Source organism: Pelmatolapia mariae, linkage group LG5 (genome assembly GCF_036321145.2).
Source record: "Pelmatolapia mariae isolate MD_Pm_ZW linkage group LG5, Pm_UMD_F_2, whole genome shotgun sequence".
Classification (NCBI taxonomy): Eukaryota; Metazoa; Chordata; class Actinopteri; order Cichliformes; family Cichlidae; genus Pelmatolapia; species Pelmatolapia mariae.
In genome coordinates, this window is record NC_086231.1 from 9,495,880 (window position 1) to 9,520,515 (window position 24,636).

The following is a 24,636-nucleotide window of genomic DNA, read 5'->3' on the forward strand; positions in this document are numbered from 1 at the left end:
TTAAACAGTAGAACTAGAGAGTAGTGTTGTACAGCTGTATGTATTCTTAATATTTTCATCTGAATTCTAATTAAATGTAAATTACAATCATATGTACCTGTAATATAGTTTGTGCTAATTGAGAGAGAACATTCTCTTAAGTCATATATGCCAGAAATCCCCTCTTCCTCCTCGCCTCCTTATCCTCATCATTGGATTGATACAAAATAAATTAAAAGTTGAGCTAGGAGCATTTTTACACAGAAAAATTCTTTCAGGAATTTTCAGGGAGTCTACTCCCTAAAACCAGGAATACTGGGATTTAAAACATGTCTTGGAAATTTATTTTTAAAAAGTTTTTTGTAGAGCTTAGAAGATTAAGAAGTTAAATTAATATGTAAAATAATTCAGAGGGACCTTTTAAGCGTTAAAGTACGGCTATGGTATTATATAAGGGACAAGCTTAAACGTGAGCGTAATTGATACTACCGTTCCTACATCAGCTGCGCTGTCAGTGGCCGAAATGTTATGGATATATGGGTATTCTGTTTCCACGGATTAGCCTTTCAGGTAGCACTTGCCCTCTGAAGATGTATGCGTTTCATCGCTGAAGTACCTATACCGACATATATGTAGCATAGCTTTTGTCTATAATTTTAATTCATGCGTATTACTTAATGTTGACAATTGCATACGTCTTTGAAAGGTGTTTCTCTTTTGAATAACCTGAAATGTTCACCTGGGAGACAAACCTCAGGGAATACTGTGATCCAACTTAAGAAAAACAACAAACCCAGGAAAAGGGAAGCGGAAGAATGGGCTAAAAAGTGTAAAACAGCTTAAATAAACAAGTAGACATATGTGTGAAAGCAGAAGAGCTGTTAAAATGTAGTATTTTCAGAAATTATCCGCGTCGAAACTTACCGGAAGAGGTAAAGTAAGCTGTAATCGGCGCTAGTAGTTAGCTCAGTTGCACAAAAAGACACTGCAGCGTGCAGCGACCCGAAACTGATGACAAGAAAGTGTTAACGAGCAGTTTGTAATGATCAAAAGGGGTTTCTAACAGTTTGTGCCAAAGCTACCGTGCTGTTTAATTTCAGGTAAAAAAATAATTTCAGATAATTACTTTGGCTACTTTTAGCTAACCCTTAGCGCACCTGTGTATTCACAGGTGCTTGTTTCACACCAAAACGCGTTCATTTTATCTCTGCTTTCCCTTGCGGGCCTCTCGTTTAAGTTCTGCTTTTTCCAAGCTTCAGCATTGTGTCCGTGCACCATATCTGATTAGGGAACACATCTGGATTTCTGCCCACTCCTCTTCTCTTTACCGTGAAATGACCTGATCCGAGTTGACCGGTCCCCCTGTCTAATAACAATGGCAACAATAGCCTGGTACCAAGAAAAGGTAAGTGCAACACATCCAGTACAGTTAGTGTCATTTAGGAAATAAGAAGTTTTATTCTCACTATTTACTGTGGATGTTGTAGTGCTATCATAAAAATGTGTTTATCTAATAATATGTGTGGCATTTTAGGGGGTAATGTGTGACAGTGTGAGAGAGAGGCATATGTGTAATTGTTGTATTAAAGTTTTATCTTTCAAATGCAAAATGCTGCTAATCTTAAAACAACAACAACAAATCTAATTTATCAGGGATTCTTTTCATTGGAAAATATTTAACTGAGCCAGGGTCAGCCTAATTTTCATAGGTAAAAAAGAAAAGACACATTCCTTTGACAGTCTTAGAAACTCATAACTTGTTACAAACCTATACTATATACTTTACTAGTAAATTCTAGTAATATAACATATATATATATATGTATGTGTATGTATATATATATATATATATATATGTATATGTGTGTGTGTGTATATATATATATATATATATATATATATATATATATATATATATATATATATATATATATATATACATATATACATATATAAGATATGTAATGAGCCTTGTTTGTGGTTGTTTACTTACTTGTTTACTACTTTGTACATTAAAAACTCTGCTAAACCATAGACATCTACCAAATTACTGTTACTATTAATCTGATTTATTTTGAAGTGGCTGTTATTACAAATGTAATAATTTAATTCATAGTCATTCAATCTTGAATCCATATGCTCTGATTTACATCCCTATATCTCACAATTTATTAAATCATTTCCTTTACCTCTTTGTTCCCTTACTCCTTACAGAAATAGATTTAAATAAAAACAACTCTAGCTTAAGACTTTCTTTTATAATAGAGCAAAAGTGTGGTTATATCACACAAGCTTTCCATAGATTTAACTGGACATGGTTTTCTTTGATCATTTAGTTGTGATTATCACCTCTTGTGTTTTCTCTGAAGGAAGATAATTAGAAGAATTTTATTTTGTTATAGATCGGGGCATATGATCAACAAGTCTGGGAGAAATCTCTTGAGAAAGCCGATCTAAATGTAAGATACTCACTTTTCTCTTTAATGGAATAAATGTTTGTGTATTTTTAGTGCATTTGAGCTCTAAGTTGAGTAAGAAGCCCTTACTATTTATATAGGGTTTGGACAGCAAACCAAAGAAGACGGGGCACATCAAGCCAGACCTTATTGATGTTGATTTAGTAAGAGGTGAGTGTGAATAAGGAGTATTAATCGTTTTGAAATGTGTTTGAGACATTTCTCCAGGTTTCTTGTAAATTCATGCATAAAGCAGATAAACTATGCATTGTATATTTGTATGCGCAGTGCTTTATTTACCTCTGTTTAATCTCTTCTTTACTTCAACCTTGCTCCATCACTTAAAATAAATGTAGTTTTAACAGACCACCCCTTTCATCCCATCAGGATCTACATTTAGCAAAGCCAAACCAGAGAGTCCATGGACAGCTCTGACTCGAAAGGGTCTGGTCAGAGTGCTGCTGTTCCCATTCTTCTTCCAGTGGTGGATCCAGGTGACCTCCATGTCCATCTCCTCATGTATCCTCATGCTCTACATTATGCAAGGTTAGCTCACCACCACTTCTCATCTTGCAACTATAGCCTTAAAACAAGACTGACCTCAATTCAAATGTCAGTGTAGACATTCAACCTAGACCAGGTTCCATGTATCAGAACAGTTTTTAATTTACAGGATAAATAACTTTGTATCTGCTTAGATAAGAGTTTCAGTGAAGAATAGAAAACTCTTCTTTAACAGCATAAGTCAGCATTCATGTGCTGAAAGAGCAAATTGCTTTATGTCAATTACTGAAATATGTGTTAGTTGCAGATCTATGCAAGAATAGACTATTTGTTATATTTTATAACTTTTTAATATATTATTTGATTTAGTTTAGTTAGTTACTGATCTTACTGTCTTGGAACAACCGTGACCAACTGTGGGATTCAAGTATTTCGATTCTGCTTCTAATACTGATAACACAAGAACCTTAAGAAAGTTCTGGTTTAAATGGTGTGGAGCCTTACCGTCACAGAGCAGCTGCCACATGACACATAAAAACTCTTCAGATGTGTCGTTTGGATTGTTGCCCCCTTGGCCAACAGTTCAAAATCTGGGCGGCAGAAATGCACTAACCACCGCCAAAAAAGCAACATGCCCTCTCTCACAACCACTCACTGATTAATTCCAGTCCACCTTAACTGCCTGAACGCAATTGGTGGAAACAGCAGGAGTACTTTCCTGTGACCGTGTCTTCAAATTGTTGCCTGCTAGCACCCAGACACATGCACACTCCTTTCCAAATAAGGTTGATTTTTGTTGGTTTTGTTTCGGTTGTTTGATTGCGTATATTTAATTGAAGAAAGTACACAGGTCTCGATATGCTCTGTTTTTGGTTCATGAAGTTAGATCTATTGCTGCAGGCTCAATTCGCCAGCTATTCAACACAGCTTACATTCATTTATATGCAACACTAAACTTGTTACCCATCACACCTGAGGAGCACAGAAGAGACCTCATTAGTAAGCATGAATTCTGTTATAATGTCTCCCCTAAGAGACTGTTTTGTTTGCTGTTGCAAAATGTTTTGCTCCCCTCAGTGGCAGCGGTGCTGCTGTACTTCGAGGTCCCTAGGGCGACTGCCAGCGAGGTGTTTGGACCCATGTGTCTGATGCTGCTGCTGGGTACCGTGCACTGCCAGATTGTGTCGACTGAGTCCAGCCGGTGGCCCTCAGGCAGTCCAGCTGCCAGCAACACCACCAGCCCCACGCGCAGAAGGAGGTAGTTTCCTCATTGTTAGGCACTGCACGCATTTAGTAGTTAGACTAACACACAAACACGCTCACACTCCTTGTGGCTCATGCATAAAGTTCCATGTTAAACATGCAGATAGACCCCAAACACTACTCCTAAACATGCACCTGTACCATGAAGTCAAGTCCCTCAGAGGTTGTCACGTGAGATTTACCTTATCATTGTTAACTTATTTAATGTTACATAACTATTATGAACAACATCTCCATATAAAAAACTGTAATATTCAGTATGACTTCTCATGACACTGATCATTTGCTACATTTTCTTTAATTTGCTTTTGAGAGAGTTACTGTATTAACTGAATATCCGCTTTTCTTCGTATTTCATGTACAATATGTGATGTGGCTCTCACATCCCAGGTTATGCTGTACATGAAAACAGATCTCACATGAAAATCCCTTTTGTTGTGCATGTTAAATATAAGCTAATTATAATGTCATTATTTAATATACTAATATAAATAATAAAAATGTCAAAAGACGGTAATTACCATCATTTACCTTTGACTTGTCTTTTGACTTTCGCTCCTTTAGGCCAAGAAAGAACAGAGGGTTGAAGAAATCTGAAGAAAAGAACAACAGTGGGGAGGCGGAGCTGCTGGGCTGCTGGCAGTTTGAAGAAAACCAGCATTTATACAGAAAAGAGGAGAGAATGGTACAGTTTCTCATCTCTACTCAATCTTTAGAGTCAAAAAATGTCAGTCAGATGTGGTGGATAGGTTATGGATGGATGGATGGATGGATGTATAAGTGCCAAACTGGTCTGAAATTTCCCTTAAAAAGTATTTTTAATTGCTGTGTCTAAATGACTGAACTGTAAATATGGTCTGCTTGCTTGATATAGATTTACCATCCTGTTAATGCTTTTAGGTGTAAGTCTACCTCCTCTGGCCTTGTGCTGTTGTAAGAATTTATTCATATAAATAATACATGCATATTAGTAGTCAGTGTTTGTAAAATTCATGTGCATGCTTTAAAATAAATAAATAAATGTATATATATATTTGTGATGATGTTTTACAGAACAAAGGAAACTCAGGATTTAGGGATTCTGATGAGCTCTCCAGTGAGGAAGAGGAAGGAATACAACCGCTGGAAGTAACACGAATACCATTTCACAATGAAAGAAACCCCACTACAGCTCCTGCATCAATATCGTCTATTCGGAAAAGAAACCAAAAGTCTGACCCCGTAATTACACCGAGGCCTCAGGTAAACTTCACTGTATACCATCAAAGTTGCTTAATGGATTTTTAATGTACAGCAAGCTTCTGGGGAATTTAAGAAGCACATACATTAATAAAGCCTGATGTGGAAGATGCAAATTACAATTCTAGGCTTTGCTTCAGAGATGGCACTAAATTAGCAGTTTATTTAATAGTAATTTGTCTCGTTTTGTTTTAGAGATTTGATGTGAAGTAACTTCAATGTCGCATACAGAACACTGCCTCTGGTTTAATTTGCTCAGGACGGGAGTGAAGCCTTTATCAAGGTGAAGCCCCGTGAGGTGGAGCGTCTCAGACCGAGTGTGGGCTCTCGTCCTGCCTCCGACACCGATGACACAATGTGGGAGGAGCTTCTCCAAGGCCCTCCCTCCACAGGGAGCAGTGACAGTGACGATAGTGGGAGGTGCAACGCCAGCATGAGCCTCCCACAAAACGACACTCTGACCAGCGATGACGAGGATGAAAGCCTACAACAAGCAATCACTGGAGTAAATGCAAACACATCTTAAATACTACACATTATTCTGGACATTGTGACTAAATATGTTGTTTTATAAAATTTTGAGCAGTCTCAAAAGTCTTGGAAGTTTTGACATGTGGTTAAGCTTCAACTTCAAAGGCCTGTTGCCGATTAGATTACACAATAATCATGCATGAATTGTGAACGGGATGTTGTCTGTGGTGTTTCGTTTCAGAGCCAGCTGTCTTGGCTGCAGGCGTGTCACCCATCCAAGGATCGTGTCAGTGCCATCATTTGGGAGCAGGGCGAGTGTAAGAAAGCAGAAATGTCAGTACTGGAGATCAGTGGGATCATCCTCACACGGGTACACACTTTCCTCTTTATATTATTAACAGCCAGTCCAGCATAATGCACATTTGAAAACAAACAATTTCCTAATAATTACAGTTACGGTCAGATCTGGAGTGGCGAAATACCACCTTGAAATTATTTCAAATTCTACCGATAGAGCAAAAAATAAAGTGCCAGGCAAAAATTAAGAGCCAAATGTTACCTCATTACTGTGCCAGAATTTGTTATTCTGAGTCTTTTGAACATCTAGCTGTCAAATGTGGCAAACTGACAAACACAGATAATGGAAGAAATATTCAAAGTCTGAGGTAAATGTGTAAAATATGTTGTCAGGAGAGTCCAAGAAAGACTGTAGCTTTCATTGCATAAAAATATTCCAGCACATGTCTCTGGTCTTAAACACCTCCCTTCTTGTGTTTGCTATTACCAGGTGAAGTTAGTAGAGCAGGGAATGGGCTATCTCGTTCTTGGCGGGCTCATCACTGTCACTCTGGCACTGCTGCCCTTTGCCTTCCGCTTGGCTCAGCGTCTGGACATGTCGGGCCTCAGCTCCCTGCCTCCGTCAGAGCTGATAGAAATAGCGGTGGGGCCGTTAAATACACAAGCTTATGCCTTTTTCTTCATCACGACAGTGCAAAGAATCTGCCTCACAGGGCTGTTCTTCTTCATGATGTGCGTGGCTGAGAGAACATACAAACAGGTGAATTCAGTAAATACACATCACAAAAATGTACTGTCCCAGGTTCTCAAAATGTGAAAGTTTACTGATTTTTAGGTTTTTGGTTGTTTGTTTGTTTGTTTTTTACTGTTGACTGGACAAAATAATTGTTTATGCTTAATATGCTCTTAACTGTTTGATCCATTCTGTCTCTCTGCTACCTTGTCACCTTTTATGGTTTAATTTGTGTTTTTACTAGAAGATGTTTTCAGTGCTGCATCCTAAATGTGATCAGTTTTAGCTCTGCTGCAGTGCGTCACAGTATTTTTTTATGTCTGCCCAACAGAGACTTTTATTTGCCAAGTTCTTCAGCCACCTAACTTCAGCACGCAAGGCCAAGAAATCTGAGATTCCCCATTTCAGGCTGAAGAAAGTTCAGAATATAAAGATGTGGTTGTCGCTTCGATCTTTTCTCCGGGTTTGTATTTTCCTGCTAAAACACTCCCAATCTCAATTTATTTCAACATTTTGCTCGGTGTAGACTTGTCTTTTTAACCGTGCGTCATTGATTTGTTTGTGCTTTGCAGAGACGAGGACCGCAGCGCTCCGTTGACGTCATTGTCTCCACTATTTTTCTTTTAGCACTTTCCATTTCATTCATCATTTGTGCTCAGGTCAGTCGTATGGGAGAACATTGATTTGATAATTTTGTGCAAATACTGTGAGTCTAGCACAGAGATCAAATAGCAAGGAGACGGCCTCAAAACATGCAACCATTTAATCATATTACCCTACTGAAGATAAGCCATGAAGCTAAGATGGAAAGTAGTTTATATGCTCTGTTAGGTGCAAAGAAATCCAATTTTCACAACAAAGCAGGGGTCAATAAATGTAAGCAGTGTTGCTTTCTTTTTTCAGCTTCTGCAAAGCCACAAGACATTCCTAGAGTCTCTAATGAACTGGGAGCTCATGGTGTGGTGCGCTTCCCTCATCCTCTTTCTGTTAAGGCTCGCCACGCTGGGTTCAGAGACCAACTCCAAGTATAGTAACTCTTCTGTACTGCTCACTGAGCAGGTAAAGCTCCCCCCCAGGCTGGAAAAGGCACAAGATTCCAGGCTATTTCTCTGGCTGATTAGTCCATTGATTTAATGTAGGTTTAAATACATTATTTGGCCTTCACTGTAACATTAACACGGTGTAAAACTGTTTTTGTTTCCAGATCAATTTGTATCTCAGGATGGAGAAAAAGCCCAATAAGAAAGAAGAACTCAGTATTGTGAATAATGTTTTAAAGCTAGCTACAAAACTAATGAAGGTAAGTCCAAATTTTCACTGAAACTAAATGCAGTTCCCAGTGAAGGTTGTTATCCAGTCCGTGTAGAGAATGCAATTATAATATTCTAACTTTGCAGTATGAGTCCAGCTAGGGATTTTTCTTTCCTCAGTCCCTGTCATGTCTCTGTTGGTACTCTCTAACATCCATCAGCTTAATCACTCTTTCTTCCTCACTACTGATCTCCTTGAGACAGCCCTAATAACTTTGTGCTGAAGGATATGCTATAAATTTGATTGTATTGCAATATGTAATTGTTATATTTCTCATGAAGGCCAAGTGGAGTCCCCTTTGTCAGTGGTTTTTCATCCTTAATAAATTCTGGCTTTGATCATTTTTAGCCTCAGGGTATGGGTACCCATGTCATAAATCTTAGATAACATTTTCTTCCTCCTTACATCTTCCAGGAGCTCGATACTCCTTTCAGACTGCTGGGTCTCACAGTGAACCCTCTGATCTATAACATCACCAAAGTTGTCATTCTCTCTGCTGTGTCTGCCGTAGTCAGTGACCTGCTTGGCTTCAACATCAGAGTGAGTAAAGTTATAATGAAAAATGTTGAAATTTGCCTAAAAAAACAGGAAAAATAGATTTAAGATGCACATCCTTGATCACTCTGGGCTCCATGTTTTGTTTTGTTTTTATCTCTCAAGAAAAAAATAAAACTTTATCAGTGCAACTTGATTGTTGTTGCTCATATAAGCCTCAACTACTCTAATTTGAACCATTTAAATAGTGTCTGTGTTTAAAATTGAATATAATGACTACAACTATAAATATTTGCTATAATAAATCACCAGAGGAGCAACTAAAAGTACAGGCTGTACATTTAGTTCTAGTACAGCTGCATGTTGCCCTCTAGCTGTTGGAGCTGTTAGTAGCCTACAGAGTTGACCTGGAAACCTTGCTTTGGTTGAAGCCATCTGGCAGACAAGCTGGAAATGTGCATACTGAGATTTCAAAATATTTAGCATGTGAATGATAAGAGGAAAAACATGAACTAAAGCTGCACAGTGACAAACTCCCATGAGTAGCTTAACCACATGAGAAATATATATTTATTTGGTTGCTTGAAGACGGCAGTATTAACAAATCTTTACAATCAATCAATCAATCAATTTCTTTATTGTCCCACAAGGGGAAATTAGTTTAGCAGCAGGATAAAAATAAACAAAACAATACTATAAATAATAATGACAATAATAATGATAGAAAGTTCAAGGACAGTTATTTGCCATTAAGGAGACAAGATGCAGTAGAGATAAAAGAGACCTGGAGTCTTTTAGTCCTCCTCACAGGTACTCTAAAACGACAGCTGGAAGGCAACAACTCAAACTCACTGTGAAGTGGATGGTTCAAACAATTAATAATAGAATGAGCCTTTCTAAGCACATTTCTATTGTAGATGGCCAAAAGTCCATCTTGCCAGCGCCCTGACATTTTGCTAGCAGTTTTTACCAGAAGTCCCAACCGATTCTTATTCTTCACAATCAGGTTACCAAACCAGGCAGCGATACAAAAAGACAACACAGATTCGATAAAACTTCTATAAAACAAGGACAACATCTCAGATGAGACATTAAAAGATCTCATTTTCCTTAAAAAGAACAGTCTTTGTTGAACTTTTTTAGTAGTGGCATCAGCATGAGATTCAAAACACAGTTTATGGTCAAGTACCACACCTAGATATTTATAACTCTCAACTATCCCAATATCGGCAGTTTTAATGATAGTGGGTGATGAGCTATAAGAGGACTTCCTAAAATCAATAATCATGTCTTTAGTTTTTGACACACTAAGTGAAAGGAAGGACTCATCACACCAATTCACAAAATCATCTACAACCTGTCCATGGCCTGACTCATCCACCACTAGAAGACTGACGATTACTGTGTCGTCAGCAAACTTTAGGATATGTCTGTTCGTGAAATTGCTGCGACACTCATTTGTGTACAGAATGAACAGAACACAACACTTAATACTTACTTGATTAGTATGTAGCTAGAGCATATGATGTGCAAAAACTACTGTAAATTCCTGTTTATATGTGAATTACGCAATTGAGAAACCTTATGTTAATGTGTTCTCTTTACAACTGCAGAAAAGTGTGACATTGTCTTTATGCAATGCAATTCCAAGCTAAACAATGCTATTATCCTCACGTGTCTGGCTCTATTCTTAATGCAGAAACATGATACATACAGAGTATATACATAAATACATACAGAGTAAATAGGGCTTCTTTGAAAACAGAATAAAAGATTTCTGGCACAATAAGAGTCTAAAGAGGCCGAAGCTCTAGCAACACTTGTAGTAAAGTCAACAACTTTATTACTTGACCAACTCGTTTCAGTCTGTGGCCTTCATCAGGGTCATGAAGAATTGTATACTGCATACAGCACTTTAAATAACATATGTGTTAGCATGAGTCCAGTATACTTATCCACCATTCCACTTAATTTTGTGATTACGTAGAAAAAAAATGTTACAAAAATTTAAACAGCCAGTCATCTACATAGAGTATATGTATCCACCAATGAGGCAGCAGCAAGGGCGGGCTGGGGTAAATATGGAGTTTCCCAAAGTATTGAACTGGTAGTTTAATAAGTTTAACCAGCATGTGAAGAGTAGTTCACTTTTGCTAGCTATAAATTATAAACATTGCTGAGGTCAGGCCTGTGCCCACCAACAACAACACTAAACATCTTACACACACCCGCATTTCCTGCCACTTAAATTTTTACAACTCCTTGTATACATAGCTAAATAAGTTGGTGCAAAATGCAAGCACTCATTTGAGGGAACACATCACTCCAGTCCTGGCAGGATGACACTGGTGTCTCTTTCATTCAGATTTATTGATTGCTTTTAAAATACTATATGGTTTGGCTCAACTTTAAATGTCACAAATCTTAACTCTTTATTTTGCATGTGCTGGCTACTGGTTCCACAGTCCATGATTAAGACCACTGGAGACTGTGATTTTTATTTTTATTTTGTTTCTTCTCTGCTTAATTTCCAGCTGTGGAAAATCAAGCCTTAAAGGTGAAAACTACAAACCACTAACAGTCAGACACTAGAGACTGCGGACATCTTCTCATCACCAAAAAGTGTGCAAACCTACTGACACTAAACTCTGTTATCTGTGCCTTCCAACTGAGCTTCATCAGTCCTTCACAAGCCTGAGATGCTCTGAAAGTCTCTGACACGCCACAACGCTGGCTGCTCAGCTGACCTGGCATCACATTTTCCATCAGCGTTGCCACAAACTCAGTGCCTCACCTCTGACTTCTGAATGTTCTCTAAATGGTTAAAAATAGCAGCAAGCTGAGGTCTGAGCTCTTTCCAGGCTCCTGTGACAGATTTACACGTTTCTTGTACATATATGTGAGCATGTGAATGATCAGATAATGTGTAAAGCTTGCTTAGTCTTATTCACTGATATTTCTTTTAAATATAGTAAAAGTAAGTGTTCCAGTAAATCAAAATAGATGGCCAGATGTATAATTCTTTTTTTTCCATAGGACTCAACTTTTATTTCAACCTTTTGTATTATTTAAGGGAACACTGTGATTCTGGGTTGATTTTATTTATTTGGGGATTTTACCGATTGTTATGTTAAACCATTGTCTTTTGACCACTATCTGCATTTTATAATGAGGTCTGTAATGCTGAATAAAATAACTATGCAAACAAGCTAGTTGTGCTTATTGTAAAAAACAAAAAATGTTCGCTTTATGGTGAAAAAATAAAAGGATTTTCACCCTTCAGTCTTTGTGTAGCGCTTTTTTTTTTCTTCTTTTTTTTTTTTTTTGCTCTTGCGCCTGATCCTCTGCAGAGCCCTTGTGGTTAGGGGGTGTGTGCTTTGGCGTAGGCTGACGTGGATCTATTCTTGACGTTACGGTAGAGGAACGTCGACACGCACCTCCAGCTTGGAACGATACCAGCCGGCTGAGGAGGCATTTCAGCACCAAGGACAGGCCGACCAGACTGGCTCCTCCAACCGCACCGGCGGACGCAAACTCTGTCCGGCAGATCACGAGATCCCCGGTCCTGCGGTGCATGACTGCGTCTTTCAGAGGCGGACCCGAATAGCAGGTCTCTTCGTATTTACCTCCTTACCAGGTAAAACACTGACTCTTGTATGTTCGTCTTGTGTGGATTGTGGTATAAATTATGTCAGAGTGAACTCGGTCACCCCAGCGAGTGAGAGAGGAAACCACCGCATGCTTCGCTCATCTGCGGCTTTGTAAATATAGTGCTTTTAAGCCAAGTGTTTTTTCCTGTGCACAGATGATGTGGCAGCACTTCTCGTCTTCATTCACAGCTCCTCTGCTGCTTGCTCTGCAGTCGATGTTGCCTGGGATACATTAAGCTATATCCATAATACATCGATAGGAACACCTTGCATACAAAGCTCTGGTTCTCTTCTGTCTGAGGCTAATCCTTCGCATGCATGTTGCAGACCAACTTGGACTATGTCCCTCTGAGGGAGAGAGAGAGAGCTGATCTGAATTGCGCTTAAAGAAGATTCTAATATGTCAAGCACTCAGAGAGACAATGGCTCTGCAAACTCCACAGAAGCCAAGAAAACAGACCTCAGAGTCAACGAGAAAAAATGCTGTAAGTAAACGCCAATTAGATTTTAGTAGGTTTTAAGTCATGCATCGCTGCTTATAGAGTGTGCAGGTGCACTTGTAACATAAAACCTTGTTTTGTTTGCTCTGACCAAATCACAATCAGCTCAGTGAGAGGAAAGCTGCTTCATTTCGTCTCCATCCTACCAGGGAGTGAATTTCTCTGGATTGGCAAAAAAAAGGAAAAAGAATATAAATCATGACCAGTGATAAAAATACTTTGAAACCTTCAGTGGGTTCTGCTATTCTTAAGAAAATTACTTCTCTCTCCCAGGATGTTTCTCCTTCTAATTTCTTCGGATGACATCTCTGAACCCACTCCACAGATATTTGTGTCCAAAGAGACTTTTTATTTTTTGTGTATACACATGACCTAGTTATATAAGACGAGTGTGTGCAGCATTGGCACGCCTGTTTAAAATGTGTTTTTCTCTATTGTAATGCCAGTTATGGGTCAGATGTGATTTGCATTTGACTTTGACTTTCAGTATTTTGCATCTCTTTCCTGCACAGCATGGGCTTCTTACATGACAAACTCTCCAACGGTGATCGTGATGATCGGATTGCCTGCTAGAGGAAAGACCTACATCTCCAAGAAACTCACACGTTACCTCAATTGGATAGGAGTCCCAACCAAAGGTAAAACATAATATGTGACATTTCTTTCTCATTATGTTTCAGTTAATGCCAGCTGCAAATTTAAAACTTTTCATAGTGTGTTTTATTGAACTTTCATATGCTTTCAATCCTTCTTTGTATTTCTTTTTACTTCTTTGTAGAAGTTAAATCAGGATAGTTAATTAGTTAATGTGGGAAAGCAACTCTAAAGCCAGTAAAGATCATGAAAAACAGCATCAGTGTTATCTCTTCTCCAGCACTTAGGCATGCATTATATATGTCACAAAAACGAGTAGCAGTGACTTTAGAATGACAGCAAAATTTTTAAATGCAAAAGCTGAATTTTTAAACCTCCCCCCACTGACATTGTGCGTGCATAATAAATATTTAAATGTAACTACTCTAAAATGATCCCACAAAGAGAAGCTAAATTTAGCCACTTAAATTCTTGTGGTTTTAGTTGTTCACTAGAACAAAAGTTTATCCAAGTGTATCCAAAATGAGTGGCGACAGCACAGCCAGGGCAGATTGATAACGTCCTTTGTTCATTTTTCAGTGTTTAACTTGGGCGTATACCGCAGAGAGGCTGTCAGAGCTTATAAGTCCTATGATTTCTTCCGCCACGACAATGAAGAAGCCATGAAAATAAGGAAGTAAGGTTCACTTTTACACATGTGCCCACAATACGTTTTTACAGTGTACATTGCATTTTATCTAGCACTAAGAAAACTGTCATATCCTCACTGGCTGTGTCACATTTCTTGCATTCAACCTTAGTCGGTTTCATATATTGCAGAATTCCCTGCTGCATCAGTGACTAAGCTGTTTTTTTTTGGCTGGCAGTCAGTATTCAGCCACAGTCAGCCTAAACTGATATACACATACACACAAGCAGCAAAGTGTGCCCTACAAATGGTTGTGATTAGTGACTGTAAATCAGTGCTTCAACAGAAAGATTAACAAAGAACAAAACAAAATGCCTCTTTTCCTCCTGGTCTAATCTGGTAGTAGTGATTGAAATGGGCTGTGTTATGCATGGCTATCATGAAAATGTGACGGGCTCTTGACAGCATCCTAGTGCTGACTTTGACCTAGATATTAAACAAGCTGCCGCTGTCACTCTGAAGCTGACATAAGCCCTCTGTGGACCTGCATGGATATCCAGCCTGGGTCAAACATAAGCTGCACTTATTTCTGAGTTTTTGTGTTTGTTATTATAAAGTATCAGCAAGACCAGTTTAAAGGAATAGTTCCATGTGAAATCTACCTTTTTCTTATGAGTTAACTAAAAACTGGAGCTGAGCTGTGTGGTGTATTGGCAACTTTAGAAATAAAGTTTTAAAATACTGATTTGTACTTGAACTAATAATTTTGTCCTTCAGACTTCTCCTTTTATATAAAGAGGTATCCACTGGCAGTAATCACAGGTTTGCACACCTTTTGTATTCAAGCTGTTAATTAAGCTGGAGAAATTTCACCCCATGCTTCCTGAATTTCCTCCCACGAGTTAGATACATGTTTGCACTGCACAATCAACCTGTTCCCACAACAGCTCAAAAGACTTAAGATCCTTTGACTGTTCTGGCCACTCTATTACACTCAGATTGCCAGCTCACTGCTTCTTCTAGGAATAGCTTTTCCATAGTTTGGAGCTCTGGGTCATTGTCCTGCTGTAAAAAAGAAGCTCACTCCAATCAAGTAGCAATCAGAAGAATTGCTTTTATTGTTTAAGATGCCTGTCTGCCAATAGAAAGTCTCCCATTGTAGCAACCAAAGCACCTCAAAACCTTTGCACTGTTCAATTAAGGAAATGTGAGTAATTTTTTCTGTCAACCCTCTGCGTTCCCTCTGGGAATAGCCTGTTTTTTAATCAAACAAAGAAACCTCTCCGAAATTTCTTTTTTTCATTTTTTTTTTGCCATTCATCCATCAGTTTCTTAACTGCTTATCCAATTCTGTGCTGGATACCAGTCTGTCACTTTGCTAATACGGATAGACAGACAACCGTTCAGGCTCACATCCGAACCTAAAATCAATCTACAATCACAGAGTAACCTAAGATGCATGTCTTTGGACTGTGGGAGGAAGTTGGAGCACCCCAAGGAAAGGCCAGTTTAATTTTTTGGATTTGAACACAGGACCTTCTTGCTGTGAGGCAAAGGATTCAGATATGTTAATTAGAAAACTTTTTTCTGCTGATAATTTAGCCTTAACCAGTGAACCTTATCAATATGTGCTGTTTAAATACTCCATTAAAATGTTATCCTCCTGATTCATGGTAATTGTAATTTGCAATATAATTTCATGTTATTTTACCTATTGTTATTATTAATATTAGTATTATTATTTAGATTATTATTATAATTATATATATATATATATATATATATATATATATATATATATTGCAGTATAGTGTTTAAAGCTACCACTTGCAGTCCCTTAGCTTACTCTTAAGGTGACAAGACTAGAAGCTCTGGCTAAATGACAAACATTCTGATTTAACACTCAACAAGAACACCAACAAATGTATTTTTAAAATCATTTATGGTAATCAATGCTGTTTTGTTTTGTGCCTTCCAACATTCCTCCCTCCAAATAGATAAAATCCACCTCCAAATTGTATTGTTTGAGGAAAGACACATTGCAGCTGATTTTTTTTTTGTCAGCCTTCAAGCAGAACAAATTAAACTCTATATGCCTGCATTTTATTGGAGGAGAAATCTTGCAGGAGAAATCTACCACTGTGTACCTCATAACTCTTGCACATGATAATTGAACTGGGTCAGTGACTAAACCCTACTGCCGACAGATGGGAAAGATTTTTTTGTGATTTTAAAAATGGGTGTTTTTCATGTCTTGTATTTGTTGGGGGTTTTCAGGTTACCATTATATTTGATGCACAGAAGAAAGCTGTAATCCAAAAATTGGGGGGGGGGACCCTACAAAGAATCTTTTTTTTTTTTTCATGAAATCTACAATGTATTACTGTAACATTTTCAGATTTCTGACACTGACACTAGAGTGTAAGCTTTGATGATGGTGGATTTCAGTAAATCTTGTTTTTATAGTTGACTGCTGCTATGTTTGCTTTCTCTGCTGCAGGCAGTGTGCTCTGGTAGCGCTGCAAGATGTGAAGGCGTACTTGACAGAGGAGGGAGGTCAGATCGCAGTGAGTCTCTCAGTCTTTATGTGCATGCTTCTCTGTTGACATGGCGTCTCGATGTTGGCTCGTTTCCTTTAAATACCCAGAACAGAAACACATCTGGCATTAGGATAGTCTTAATCCTACGCTGTCCTACAAACATTTCACAGAGAGCAAATAAATATTGTCTTTGTTTTTGCCCCTTTTTTTTTTTCAGGTTTTTGATGCAACAAACACAACAAGAGAACGACGAGACCTTATTCAAGATTTTGTGAAGGAGAATGCTTTTAAGGTGAAATTATTTGCTATTTTTACACATTTATATCCCAGTGGGGACTTTTAAAATGTATTGTGCAGATTGGAGTTATTACCTGAAGCCATGGAAAAGTCTTTACATTTATCACATTTATTTTGCTGAACAGCGCGATGGCCATGGGGGGTAATTACCAAACAGCATTATTGAACTGACCTTTATTTCCCAAGATCCTGTTGAATCACCATCTTCAATTAATCCTTGTGGGTTTCTGTTCAGTATACGTGCTATCATCAATCAGAGGTTACATGAGCTCAATTTAAACATTAACGGAAAAGAGTTTTAATGCACAACCCCAATTTTGAAAAAGTCAAGTTAAATTAAAAACTGAATGAAATGATTTGCAAAACATATCAAGCATTTAAACATTTATTATTTCACAGAAAATAAGAGCTCATTTTGAATTTGATGGGAGCAACACATTTATAAAAAGTAAGAAACAGCTAGAAGAGTAAAAGAAAAGAGGCTAATGAACTACAAAAAAAAAATCTACAAATTGTGTAAAATTTTCAGAATAATTTTAATAAAATCACCTTTCAAACATTTCCCAGATTTATTATTAGATGTCAAAAATTCACAGAATTTAAACTGTGAGGCTTTCAAACTGCACAGGGTGCTGTTAACTGAATAGATAACATTTGGGAAAATAAAGCTATCCAGGATCGCTCTCCCTCTCCCTCTCTTCTCTGTAGATTTGAAGCTACCAGTTCTACCAGTCTGTGTTTAAGACTGGAAAAAGTCGAGCTCAGTGAACTAAATTTGCCTTTCTGCATCTGCAAAGCTCACTAATTCATAACCTATGTGTCGTGTTTTTTGTTGATGCTAATTACCCTGTATTTGTGTAAGTTCTTGTCTAGGTTCATGGCAATGTAAAATTTGTTGTTATAAAAAAATTGATTGTCAGTTTCAGGAATGTTTAGCGTACGTTGACTCTGAGTTTCCATCGTTCTGACAGGTGTTCTTTGTGGAGTCGGTGTGTGATGACCCCGAAGTCATTGCTGCTAATATCCTGGTATGATCTCACCTAAATGAATTTAACCTTTGACTGTGACTTTGTCTGGGTCAAACTCCATTACCTATTAATATTCACACCATCTGCAGCGTTATGTAAGAACTGAACTGGATACTAATATTGTTTGAATGTGTTAACCATAATAGGAAGTGAAGGTTTCGAGTCCAGACTACCCTGAGAGACACAGAGAGAGAGTTATGGATGACTTCCTGAAGCGGATTGAGTGCTACAAGGTCACTTACCAACCTTTAGATCCTGATGACTATGACAAGTATGAACTGCTTTTCATTATTTTAATCTTTACCATTTATTGTTCCTCCAAAGTATTCTTATTAATCCAAACAGTAAAGTTGTTATATTGGCAGAATTAGACCTTGTAAATTAGTAAATAAACACTAGATGGCGACAGTAAATCACTGGCGTGTTGCATTGGCATTTGCAGGGACCTTTCTTTTATCAAGGTTATAAACGTGGGCCAGCGTTTTCTGGTGAACCGGGTGCAGGACTACATCCAGAGCAAGATCGTCTACTACCTCATGAACATCCATGTGCACTCTCACTCCATCTACCTGTGTCGACACGGAGAGAGCAAACACAATGTTGAAGGACGCATCGGAGGAGATTCTGAACTTTCCCCTCGTGGGAAACAGGTAGGATTTTTGCACGTTCACTCTGTTAATGCTCATTTAATGAACTGTCGAGCCAGTTTCTGAAGAGAAGATAGCTACTGGGATAAGATGTTCTTAAACTGCAATATCATGCACTCCAGAGTTGTGACCTTTATTGGATTTAATCCTCTCCATTTCCTATTTTCTTCACTCTCACTGGTGAATATCTGTCTAATAAAGCAAGAAATGCCCTTAATGAGGGATAAACTGAAGCCTCTCCCTTTCTCTCACATCCCAGTTCGCCCACGCTCTGCGTGATTTCATTGATGAACACAAGCTGTCAGATTTGAAGGTGTGGACGAGCCAACTGAGAAGGACGATCCAGACAGCGGAAGAGCTTGGCGTGCCTTACGAACAGTGGAAAATCCTTAATGAGATTGATGCTGTCAGTACCCTCCACAGCTATAGCAATTTTTACAGCTAGACCTCTGGTTTGTAATAATAGAAACTTTATGCTGTTATTTCCAAGACACTTATACAATATGTTGGCATAGAGGTAAGAGCCAAAGCCAAACGAAATTTTCAGCCCTTTTGATCACATTCCATCTCAAAGAAGCATCCGGAGGAGAATAAAAAGGGTTATATCGCTTTGAAAAGATCTAGGTCACATGAAATAACAGTCATTATTTATTCACAGTATGAAATCAAAGGATTAAATGATGACTGTTTTCTGAGGATGAAATCGGTCCCCATTTTTCACTAACCTTCAAGATCACTTTATGTTTCCTGGGCTTTATTATATTTGAAACTGGCTTAGCTCTTTGGAGACATTTATATATTTTATCAAGGGAAATTATCCAGTTATGTTTTTTTAGATTTCAAATTGTGCTGAAACATTTCTTTTCATCTTGGTGTGTGACGTGAGGATAAATGATTTGTTTTCCTTTTCCAGGGTGTTTGTGAGGAGATGACCTACGAGATGATCCAGGAGACATTCCCAGAGGAGTTTGCATTGAGGGATCAAGACAAATATCATTATCGCTACCCAGGAGGAGAGGTAACCTGAACTACTACTCACAATAAAGCGTTTGATCAGCAGCCACAGCGGCAGTAGTTTTATTCTGCTTTGTTATTCAACTTTCTTTCTCTACCAGTGTTGTTCAAGCTGTGAAAGTTAATTTCCTTTCAAGTGTTAGCAATTGAGCCCAGAATGATCTTTTGTTGCTCATTAGTCCTACCAAGATCTGGTTCAGCGCTTGGAGCCGGTTATTATGGAATTAGAGAGACAGGGCAATGTGCTGGTCATCTGCCATCAGGCTGTGATGCGCTGTCTCCTGGCTTACTTCCTGGACAAGGGTGCAGGTGAGATAAAAACAAACATACACACATGCTACAGACAACATAAGCAGACAATGATGAATCCGTATGCTATTTATTTCATTTCACAGAGGATCTTCCATACATGAAATGTCCACTGCACACAATTCTCAAGCTCACCCCTGTTGCATACGGTAAGTCTTTACCTGATGATCGTTACACTGTAACAACATAAGGCAACGTGAGAAGATAATGTAAATGTATTGTCTTTTATCTTGTAGGTTGTAAAGTGGAAATGTTTTATCTGAATGTGGAGGCAGTAAACACGCACCGAGACCGGCCTCTTGTAAGTTGCTCTGAAATGAGCGGAAAAGAAAATCACATAGCTGCACAAGTAGGCGAACATCACTGTTCCATTGAATGTTTAAAGTTGATCATTTGTAAAATATGCATATTGTTTCGCACTAAATTGATCACTGAATCTCAGCATATAATTTTAAGGTGCGCTGTTGTTTGTTGTGTCTGTTCATTTGGCACAATCACACCTTACCCCCTGTACATATTAGGCTTTGCTTCCTTGCCTCCTTTCCTTATATCCTTGTCTTGTAACCACTTTTACCTTTAGCCTTAATTCCTCAGCTTGGCTTGAGCTATGAGCCTGTGAATGTTAAGTGATATTTTACCTTGAAGGAAGACATTGCTGAGCATGCTTATTTTGCTTGGCTGATCTAATCTTTGTCATTACTCTACTGTCTGTCCTCATATTAAGATTATGTATTTTCTGTGAAGGCAGTTTTATCTGACTTGTTTAGGTCCAGTGTTGTCATGGTTTTGGTTGAAGCAGGTGGGTGTTTTTTGTCCTCTGCAATCAGGGCTGAGCTGTTGCTGTTGATTGATGTTTTGTGGGTGGAAGCAGTTCCTTACCTTTTGCTTTGGATCAGTTTGGGGAGTGCAGCAATTTTTTTATTAATTTTTTTGGGCTGTTCCTCGTCAGGTGCCCCCTGGTGTTGTTTTTTTAAAGATCTTTTTTGTTTAACACCTGCGGTATCTCATTTTCTACCAGGGTAAAATCCCGAAGGACTCTACTCTCATACATCGCCGGAATAGTTACACTCCCCTGTCCAGTCATGACCAGGTCAAGCGGCCCAGGCTCTACAGCGCAGGCAACCAGCCCTGGCTACCGCTTGCCCCCACCCCATCCGCTCTGATGCCAGAGGAACGGCAAAGCCAAGTTAGTGAGATAGTTAAAGGATCCCCCTCTAAATCACACCGTCTTTCCATAATTGGTCCCACCACAGTTGTAATCATGTGTTTGGCATTTTCTCACCTCAGTTTTGGATCCTCTTGATAATTTTGGTGTCTGTGTTGCAATCAGCATACATGACATCCACCCCACCATCTATCTTTTCCTCTCAGGGCATGTTTTTGGTCTTGAATGGATTGCTCCTTTCTTCAAATGTTGTTTCTGTCATATGTTTGTGCTGCGTGATGTCTGCCTCGCCGCCAGGCTGTTGACAGCTTGAATATGCAGAACAGCATGTCTACTCTTTACTAAGGAAAGCTCCTTGTGGAGTTAAGAAAAAGACACACAAACATCAGAAAGACAGACGCACATCCTAATCATCTCGTAACTGTTAAAAAACCCAAAGTGATGATTCAGTTTGATTAAAACCCCAAAATAATCTGTGAAATGTCAGCTTTCTGTTAAAAAATATAATTTATTCCTCCAAATACATTAACCACTTCAGTTTGAAAATGTTAACATTTTAAAATGCATATTCATATTTGTATGTGTTGTGTACTTGTTGGCCTTGCATTGTGGGTGTAGTGCTTCAGTCCCTCTCCACATTTCTATCTGTCTTTCTCTCTCTCCCTTCCTTCTCTTGCTCCAACCCTGTCTTTACAGACTCGGATAGGAGGCAGCTGTCTGTAAGTATTTTTGGAAACTTGTTGTCAACCTTTGATTGCCGTATTTCAACTCATTTCATTGTAACCCATATCAGTATATGTTGCCGCAGTGGTCTATTCTTTGTGGTTATCAGTCTTTGGGTTCTCTAATCTTCCATTACCTTTGCACAGTGAAAGTTGATATCAGCTTTGTTTAATCACAGCGACCTTATCAGAAACACTTTGTCATATACTGATTCTTTGGTATTTTAATAGATGCAGTCAATTTTATTAAAACTGATGACAGAAGACTATTCAACATGTATTATATCATGGAAATCCAGTGGTGTTTGTTGAGTATATAAGATTATACTTTAGAAACGCACTATATAATTAAACCTTAATTAGATATTGATAACATACTAATGGAGCTGTCTCAAAACACAACTTCTGGACTATGTCGCTGTTAGTTGCTTGTTAGTTGAGAATGTGCTGCTGCAGAAAACTGACTTGTGAATGTCACTGAGGGTTTTTTTTTCTTTTCGTTTCTTGAAGGAGTCCCTGTGCGAAGGAAGCGACTTTGACAGCTCAGAAGAAACTAGTGGCTGTGTCCGCTTCTGAGTGAAGATCACATCTTCTTTTCTCTTTTACTCTTGCCACAGTGTGGACAACTTCTGAATCCACTCATGAGTCAATCGAGTGTTTCTTTTGAAAAGCGGGCCGCTTCTGCATGAGGTAACATAGTTCTAGTTATCTCAAGGTCTCCGTCTCGTCTCTGCATGCCAAGGCTTTGAACAGGAAGCCTTATCATTGGTGTCATAAATACTTCTGCATGTGCACATAAAGAAACCAGTAAACGCACACAACATACTATATCACAGGAATGACAAAAAACTCAATATAAATGCTGCAATGCCTTACTGAACTTTAGATATACTGATAGAATTAGATCCTCCATATGTCACTGAATGTAATAGGAACAAGTTATCCATTGGAATGATGGAAATCAATTTACACAGTTACATTTAGAAAAAAAATAGATTCTGTTATATTTTTTATGCATATCAAACACTAATATGCTATAAATAAACAATCTATAGTTGGGAATCTTGTCAAATGTGTTCCTAAGCCATAATTTATGTCTTAATTTGACAGAATGTGCTAGTTAGGGTCTCTAGAAAATAAAAGTAGTTTATTTAGATCTGTCTGTTCTGAAAGCATTGAAAATACACTAAATTGCTGGATTTACCAGCACTATATACCAGCAGTAGGTACCTTATCTGTTAAGCAGGTGTTATCAATCACATTTAACACTACAACCTAAATGTTTCTGTATGTTTTTTCATCATGCCGATATATTCTGTTGAAGGATTTTATGTAGTAAAACTAAACAGCCAAATTTTAAGCTGACTCCCTATTTGTGTTCATGTCATTATACCGGCTGTGAATGTGTTTTATTTGTTTTATGCAAATGTATTTTGTTCCTCCAACAAAAACTTTTAGATTTTATATGATAGATCAAAGTTTTAGTTTATGATTCTGTAATGTTTGTTGTTAAATTGTTGTCCTGCTCAAAGCTGCCTACTGTGCCTTTTAAGCAGACATTAAAAATACATTTTGAAGTGGCTTGCATTTTGCCTTTTTTTAATTGATGCTTTGAAAAACGGAAAGAATTAAACATTAAACTTTGCAGCTTATGTCGTCTTTCAGCAGGCGTTACCCAAGTTTCTCCCAAGATGTGTCTTATGTTTTTTTATGATTGTGTTTAAAGTAAAACTTTAAAGCAAATCATTGGAATAGACATCATATAAATTATTTATACATATTAGGCCTAAGATGCATCCAGGAAACAATTAAGGGTATTATAGGTAACATATAGAGTGGGTGATATCAATTGCAAAGGATTTTAGCCTCACAGTACAATCTTTTTTCTTTTTCTTTTTTTTTTTGCTCTTTGAGTGTATATACTTTAGCTACCCTGGTTTCTATATTCTTATATCTAATATCTGCAGTACTGTACAAAAGTCCTGAGCCGCCCCAGAGTTTACTTTTATTTTTTAATTTGTGTTTAAAGTGGTCTTGAGCAGTCATTCTCCATGTTTTCTGAGGGTCCTTCAAAGCTTTTCTTTGGACACTGGCTGATTTTTTTTTTACTCCTTTTCAGTCCAGTCTTTTTTTTTTAACCTAACCATTTTTTGTCAACCTTTTTTTTTTTCTTATATATTATTATATCATTTATACATGAAAAAAAGAAACATAAATCAAGGGATGAACCACTGTTGTGTGTACACATGTCAGGTTTATCAAAGAAAACGTATGTTTAGGCACTTTGTTAGTAGCAGCATGTCATAAAAACATAATTAGTTCTCATTTCTTTAGCTGAAGTTACAAAAGTTGTCAGTTTCACACGCACAAAGCAGTATTTTTGCACCAACAAGGTGAATCCCAGAACGCAATTAGCTAAAAACTTGGCATATCTCAGCACTGTTTGCAATGCAATTTGAGAAAACTGGACAAGTAGAGGAGAAAAGAAGAAGTGGCAGGCTCACAAAAATATCTGGAGCAAATGAACAGTACCTGAAAGATAGGTCATTAAGAAATTGCGGGTGGGTGTCCAGCAATGGTTTGACACAGGACCTGAGAGGTCTATCTGTCCCTTCACTTGATGCATCTACTGTTCGCTGAAGCCTCATCAGAAATGGTCTTAGTGGTAGCTGTCAAGATGCCAACATGAAAAAAAAGGGTAAGGTATGTGAAATTACACTAAAACCAGCATCCATAGAGAGCTTTAGAATGTCCTTTAACGGTCTTGGAGAACTATTCCCGCAGACAACTTAAA

At 38.1% G+C, this 24,636-nt stretch overlaps 2 protein-coding genes across 9 annotated transcripts; both read left to right on the forward strand.

Moving 5' to 3' along the window:
- Window positions 1-759: 759 nt before the first annotated feature.
- Window positions 760-12,006, forward strand: phtf1 (putative homeodomain transcription factor 1). Of its 2 annotated transcripts, none has more exons than XM_063472869.1 (17): window positions 760-1,079; window positions 1,233-1,384; window positions 2,382-2,438; window positions 2,537-2,606; window positions 2,823-2,981; window positions 4,017-4,197; window positions 4,767-4,887; window positions 5,256-5,444; window positions 5,701-5,946; window positions 6,154-6,282; window positions 6,700-6,969; window positions 7,274-7,405; window positions 7,515-7,601; window positions 7,846-8,001; window positions 8,147-8,242; window positions 8,668-8,793; window positions 11,283-12,006. In XM_063472869.1, exons 2-17 carry the CDS (start codon window positions 1,355-1,357, stop codon window positions 11,301-11,303), a joined length of 2,070 nt encoding a protein of 689 aa, XP_063328939.1. In that variant the 5' UTR covers window positions 760-1,079; window positions 1,233-1,354; the 3' UTR covers window positions 11,304-12,006. The 2 variants fall into 2 exon arrangements, with proteins under 2 accessions (XP_063328939.1, XP_063328940.1); XM_063472870.1 differs by having other exon boundaries at window positions 1,268-1,384.
- A 150-nt stretch (window positions 12,007-12,156) lies between these two features.
- Window positions 12,157-23,419, forward strand: pfkfb2b (6-phosphofructo-2-kinase/fructose-2,6-biphosphatase 2b). 7 transcript variants are annotated; one of them, XM_063473581.1, is made up of 18 exons: window positions 12,157-12,385; window positions 12,726-12,883; window positions 13,411-13,536; window positions 14,072-14,168; window positions 14,898-14,942; window positions 16,621-16,687; window positions 16,878-16,952; window positions 17,929-17,985; window positions 18,132-18,256; window positions 18,428-18,635; window positions 18,892-19,038; window positions 19,546-19,650; window positions 19,826-19,955; window positions 20,042-20,104; window positions 20,192-20,256; window positions 20,974-21,141; window positions 21,817-21,839; window positions 22,353-23,419. In XM_063473581.1, the coding sequence occupies exons 2-18, from the start codon at window positions 12,799-12,801 to the stop codon at window positions 22,420-22,422; spliced, it is 1,656 nt and encodes a 551-aa protein (XP_063329651.1). In that variant the 5' UTR covers window positions 12,157-12,385; window positions 12,726-12,798; the 3' UTR covers window positions 22,423-23,419. The 7 variants fall into 7 exon arrangements, 4 of the variants coding, with proteins under 4 accessions (XP_063329651.1, XP_063329652.1, XP_063329653.1 ...); XR_010093909.1 differs by having other exon boundaries at window positions 20,974-21,839; XR_010093910.1 differs by having other exon boundaries at window positions 12,157-12,358; window positions 20,974-21,839.
- The last annotated feature ends 1,217 nt before the right edge of the window (window positions 23,420-24,636 follow it).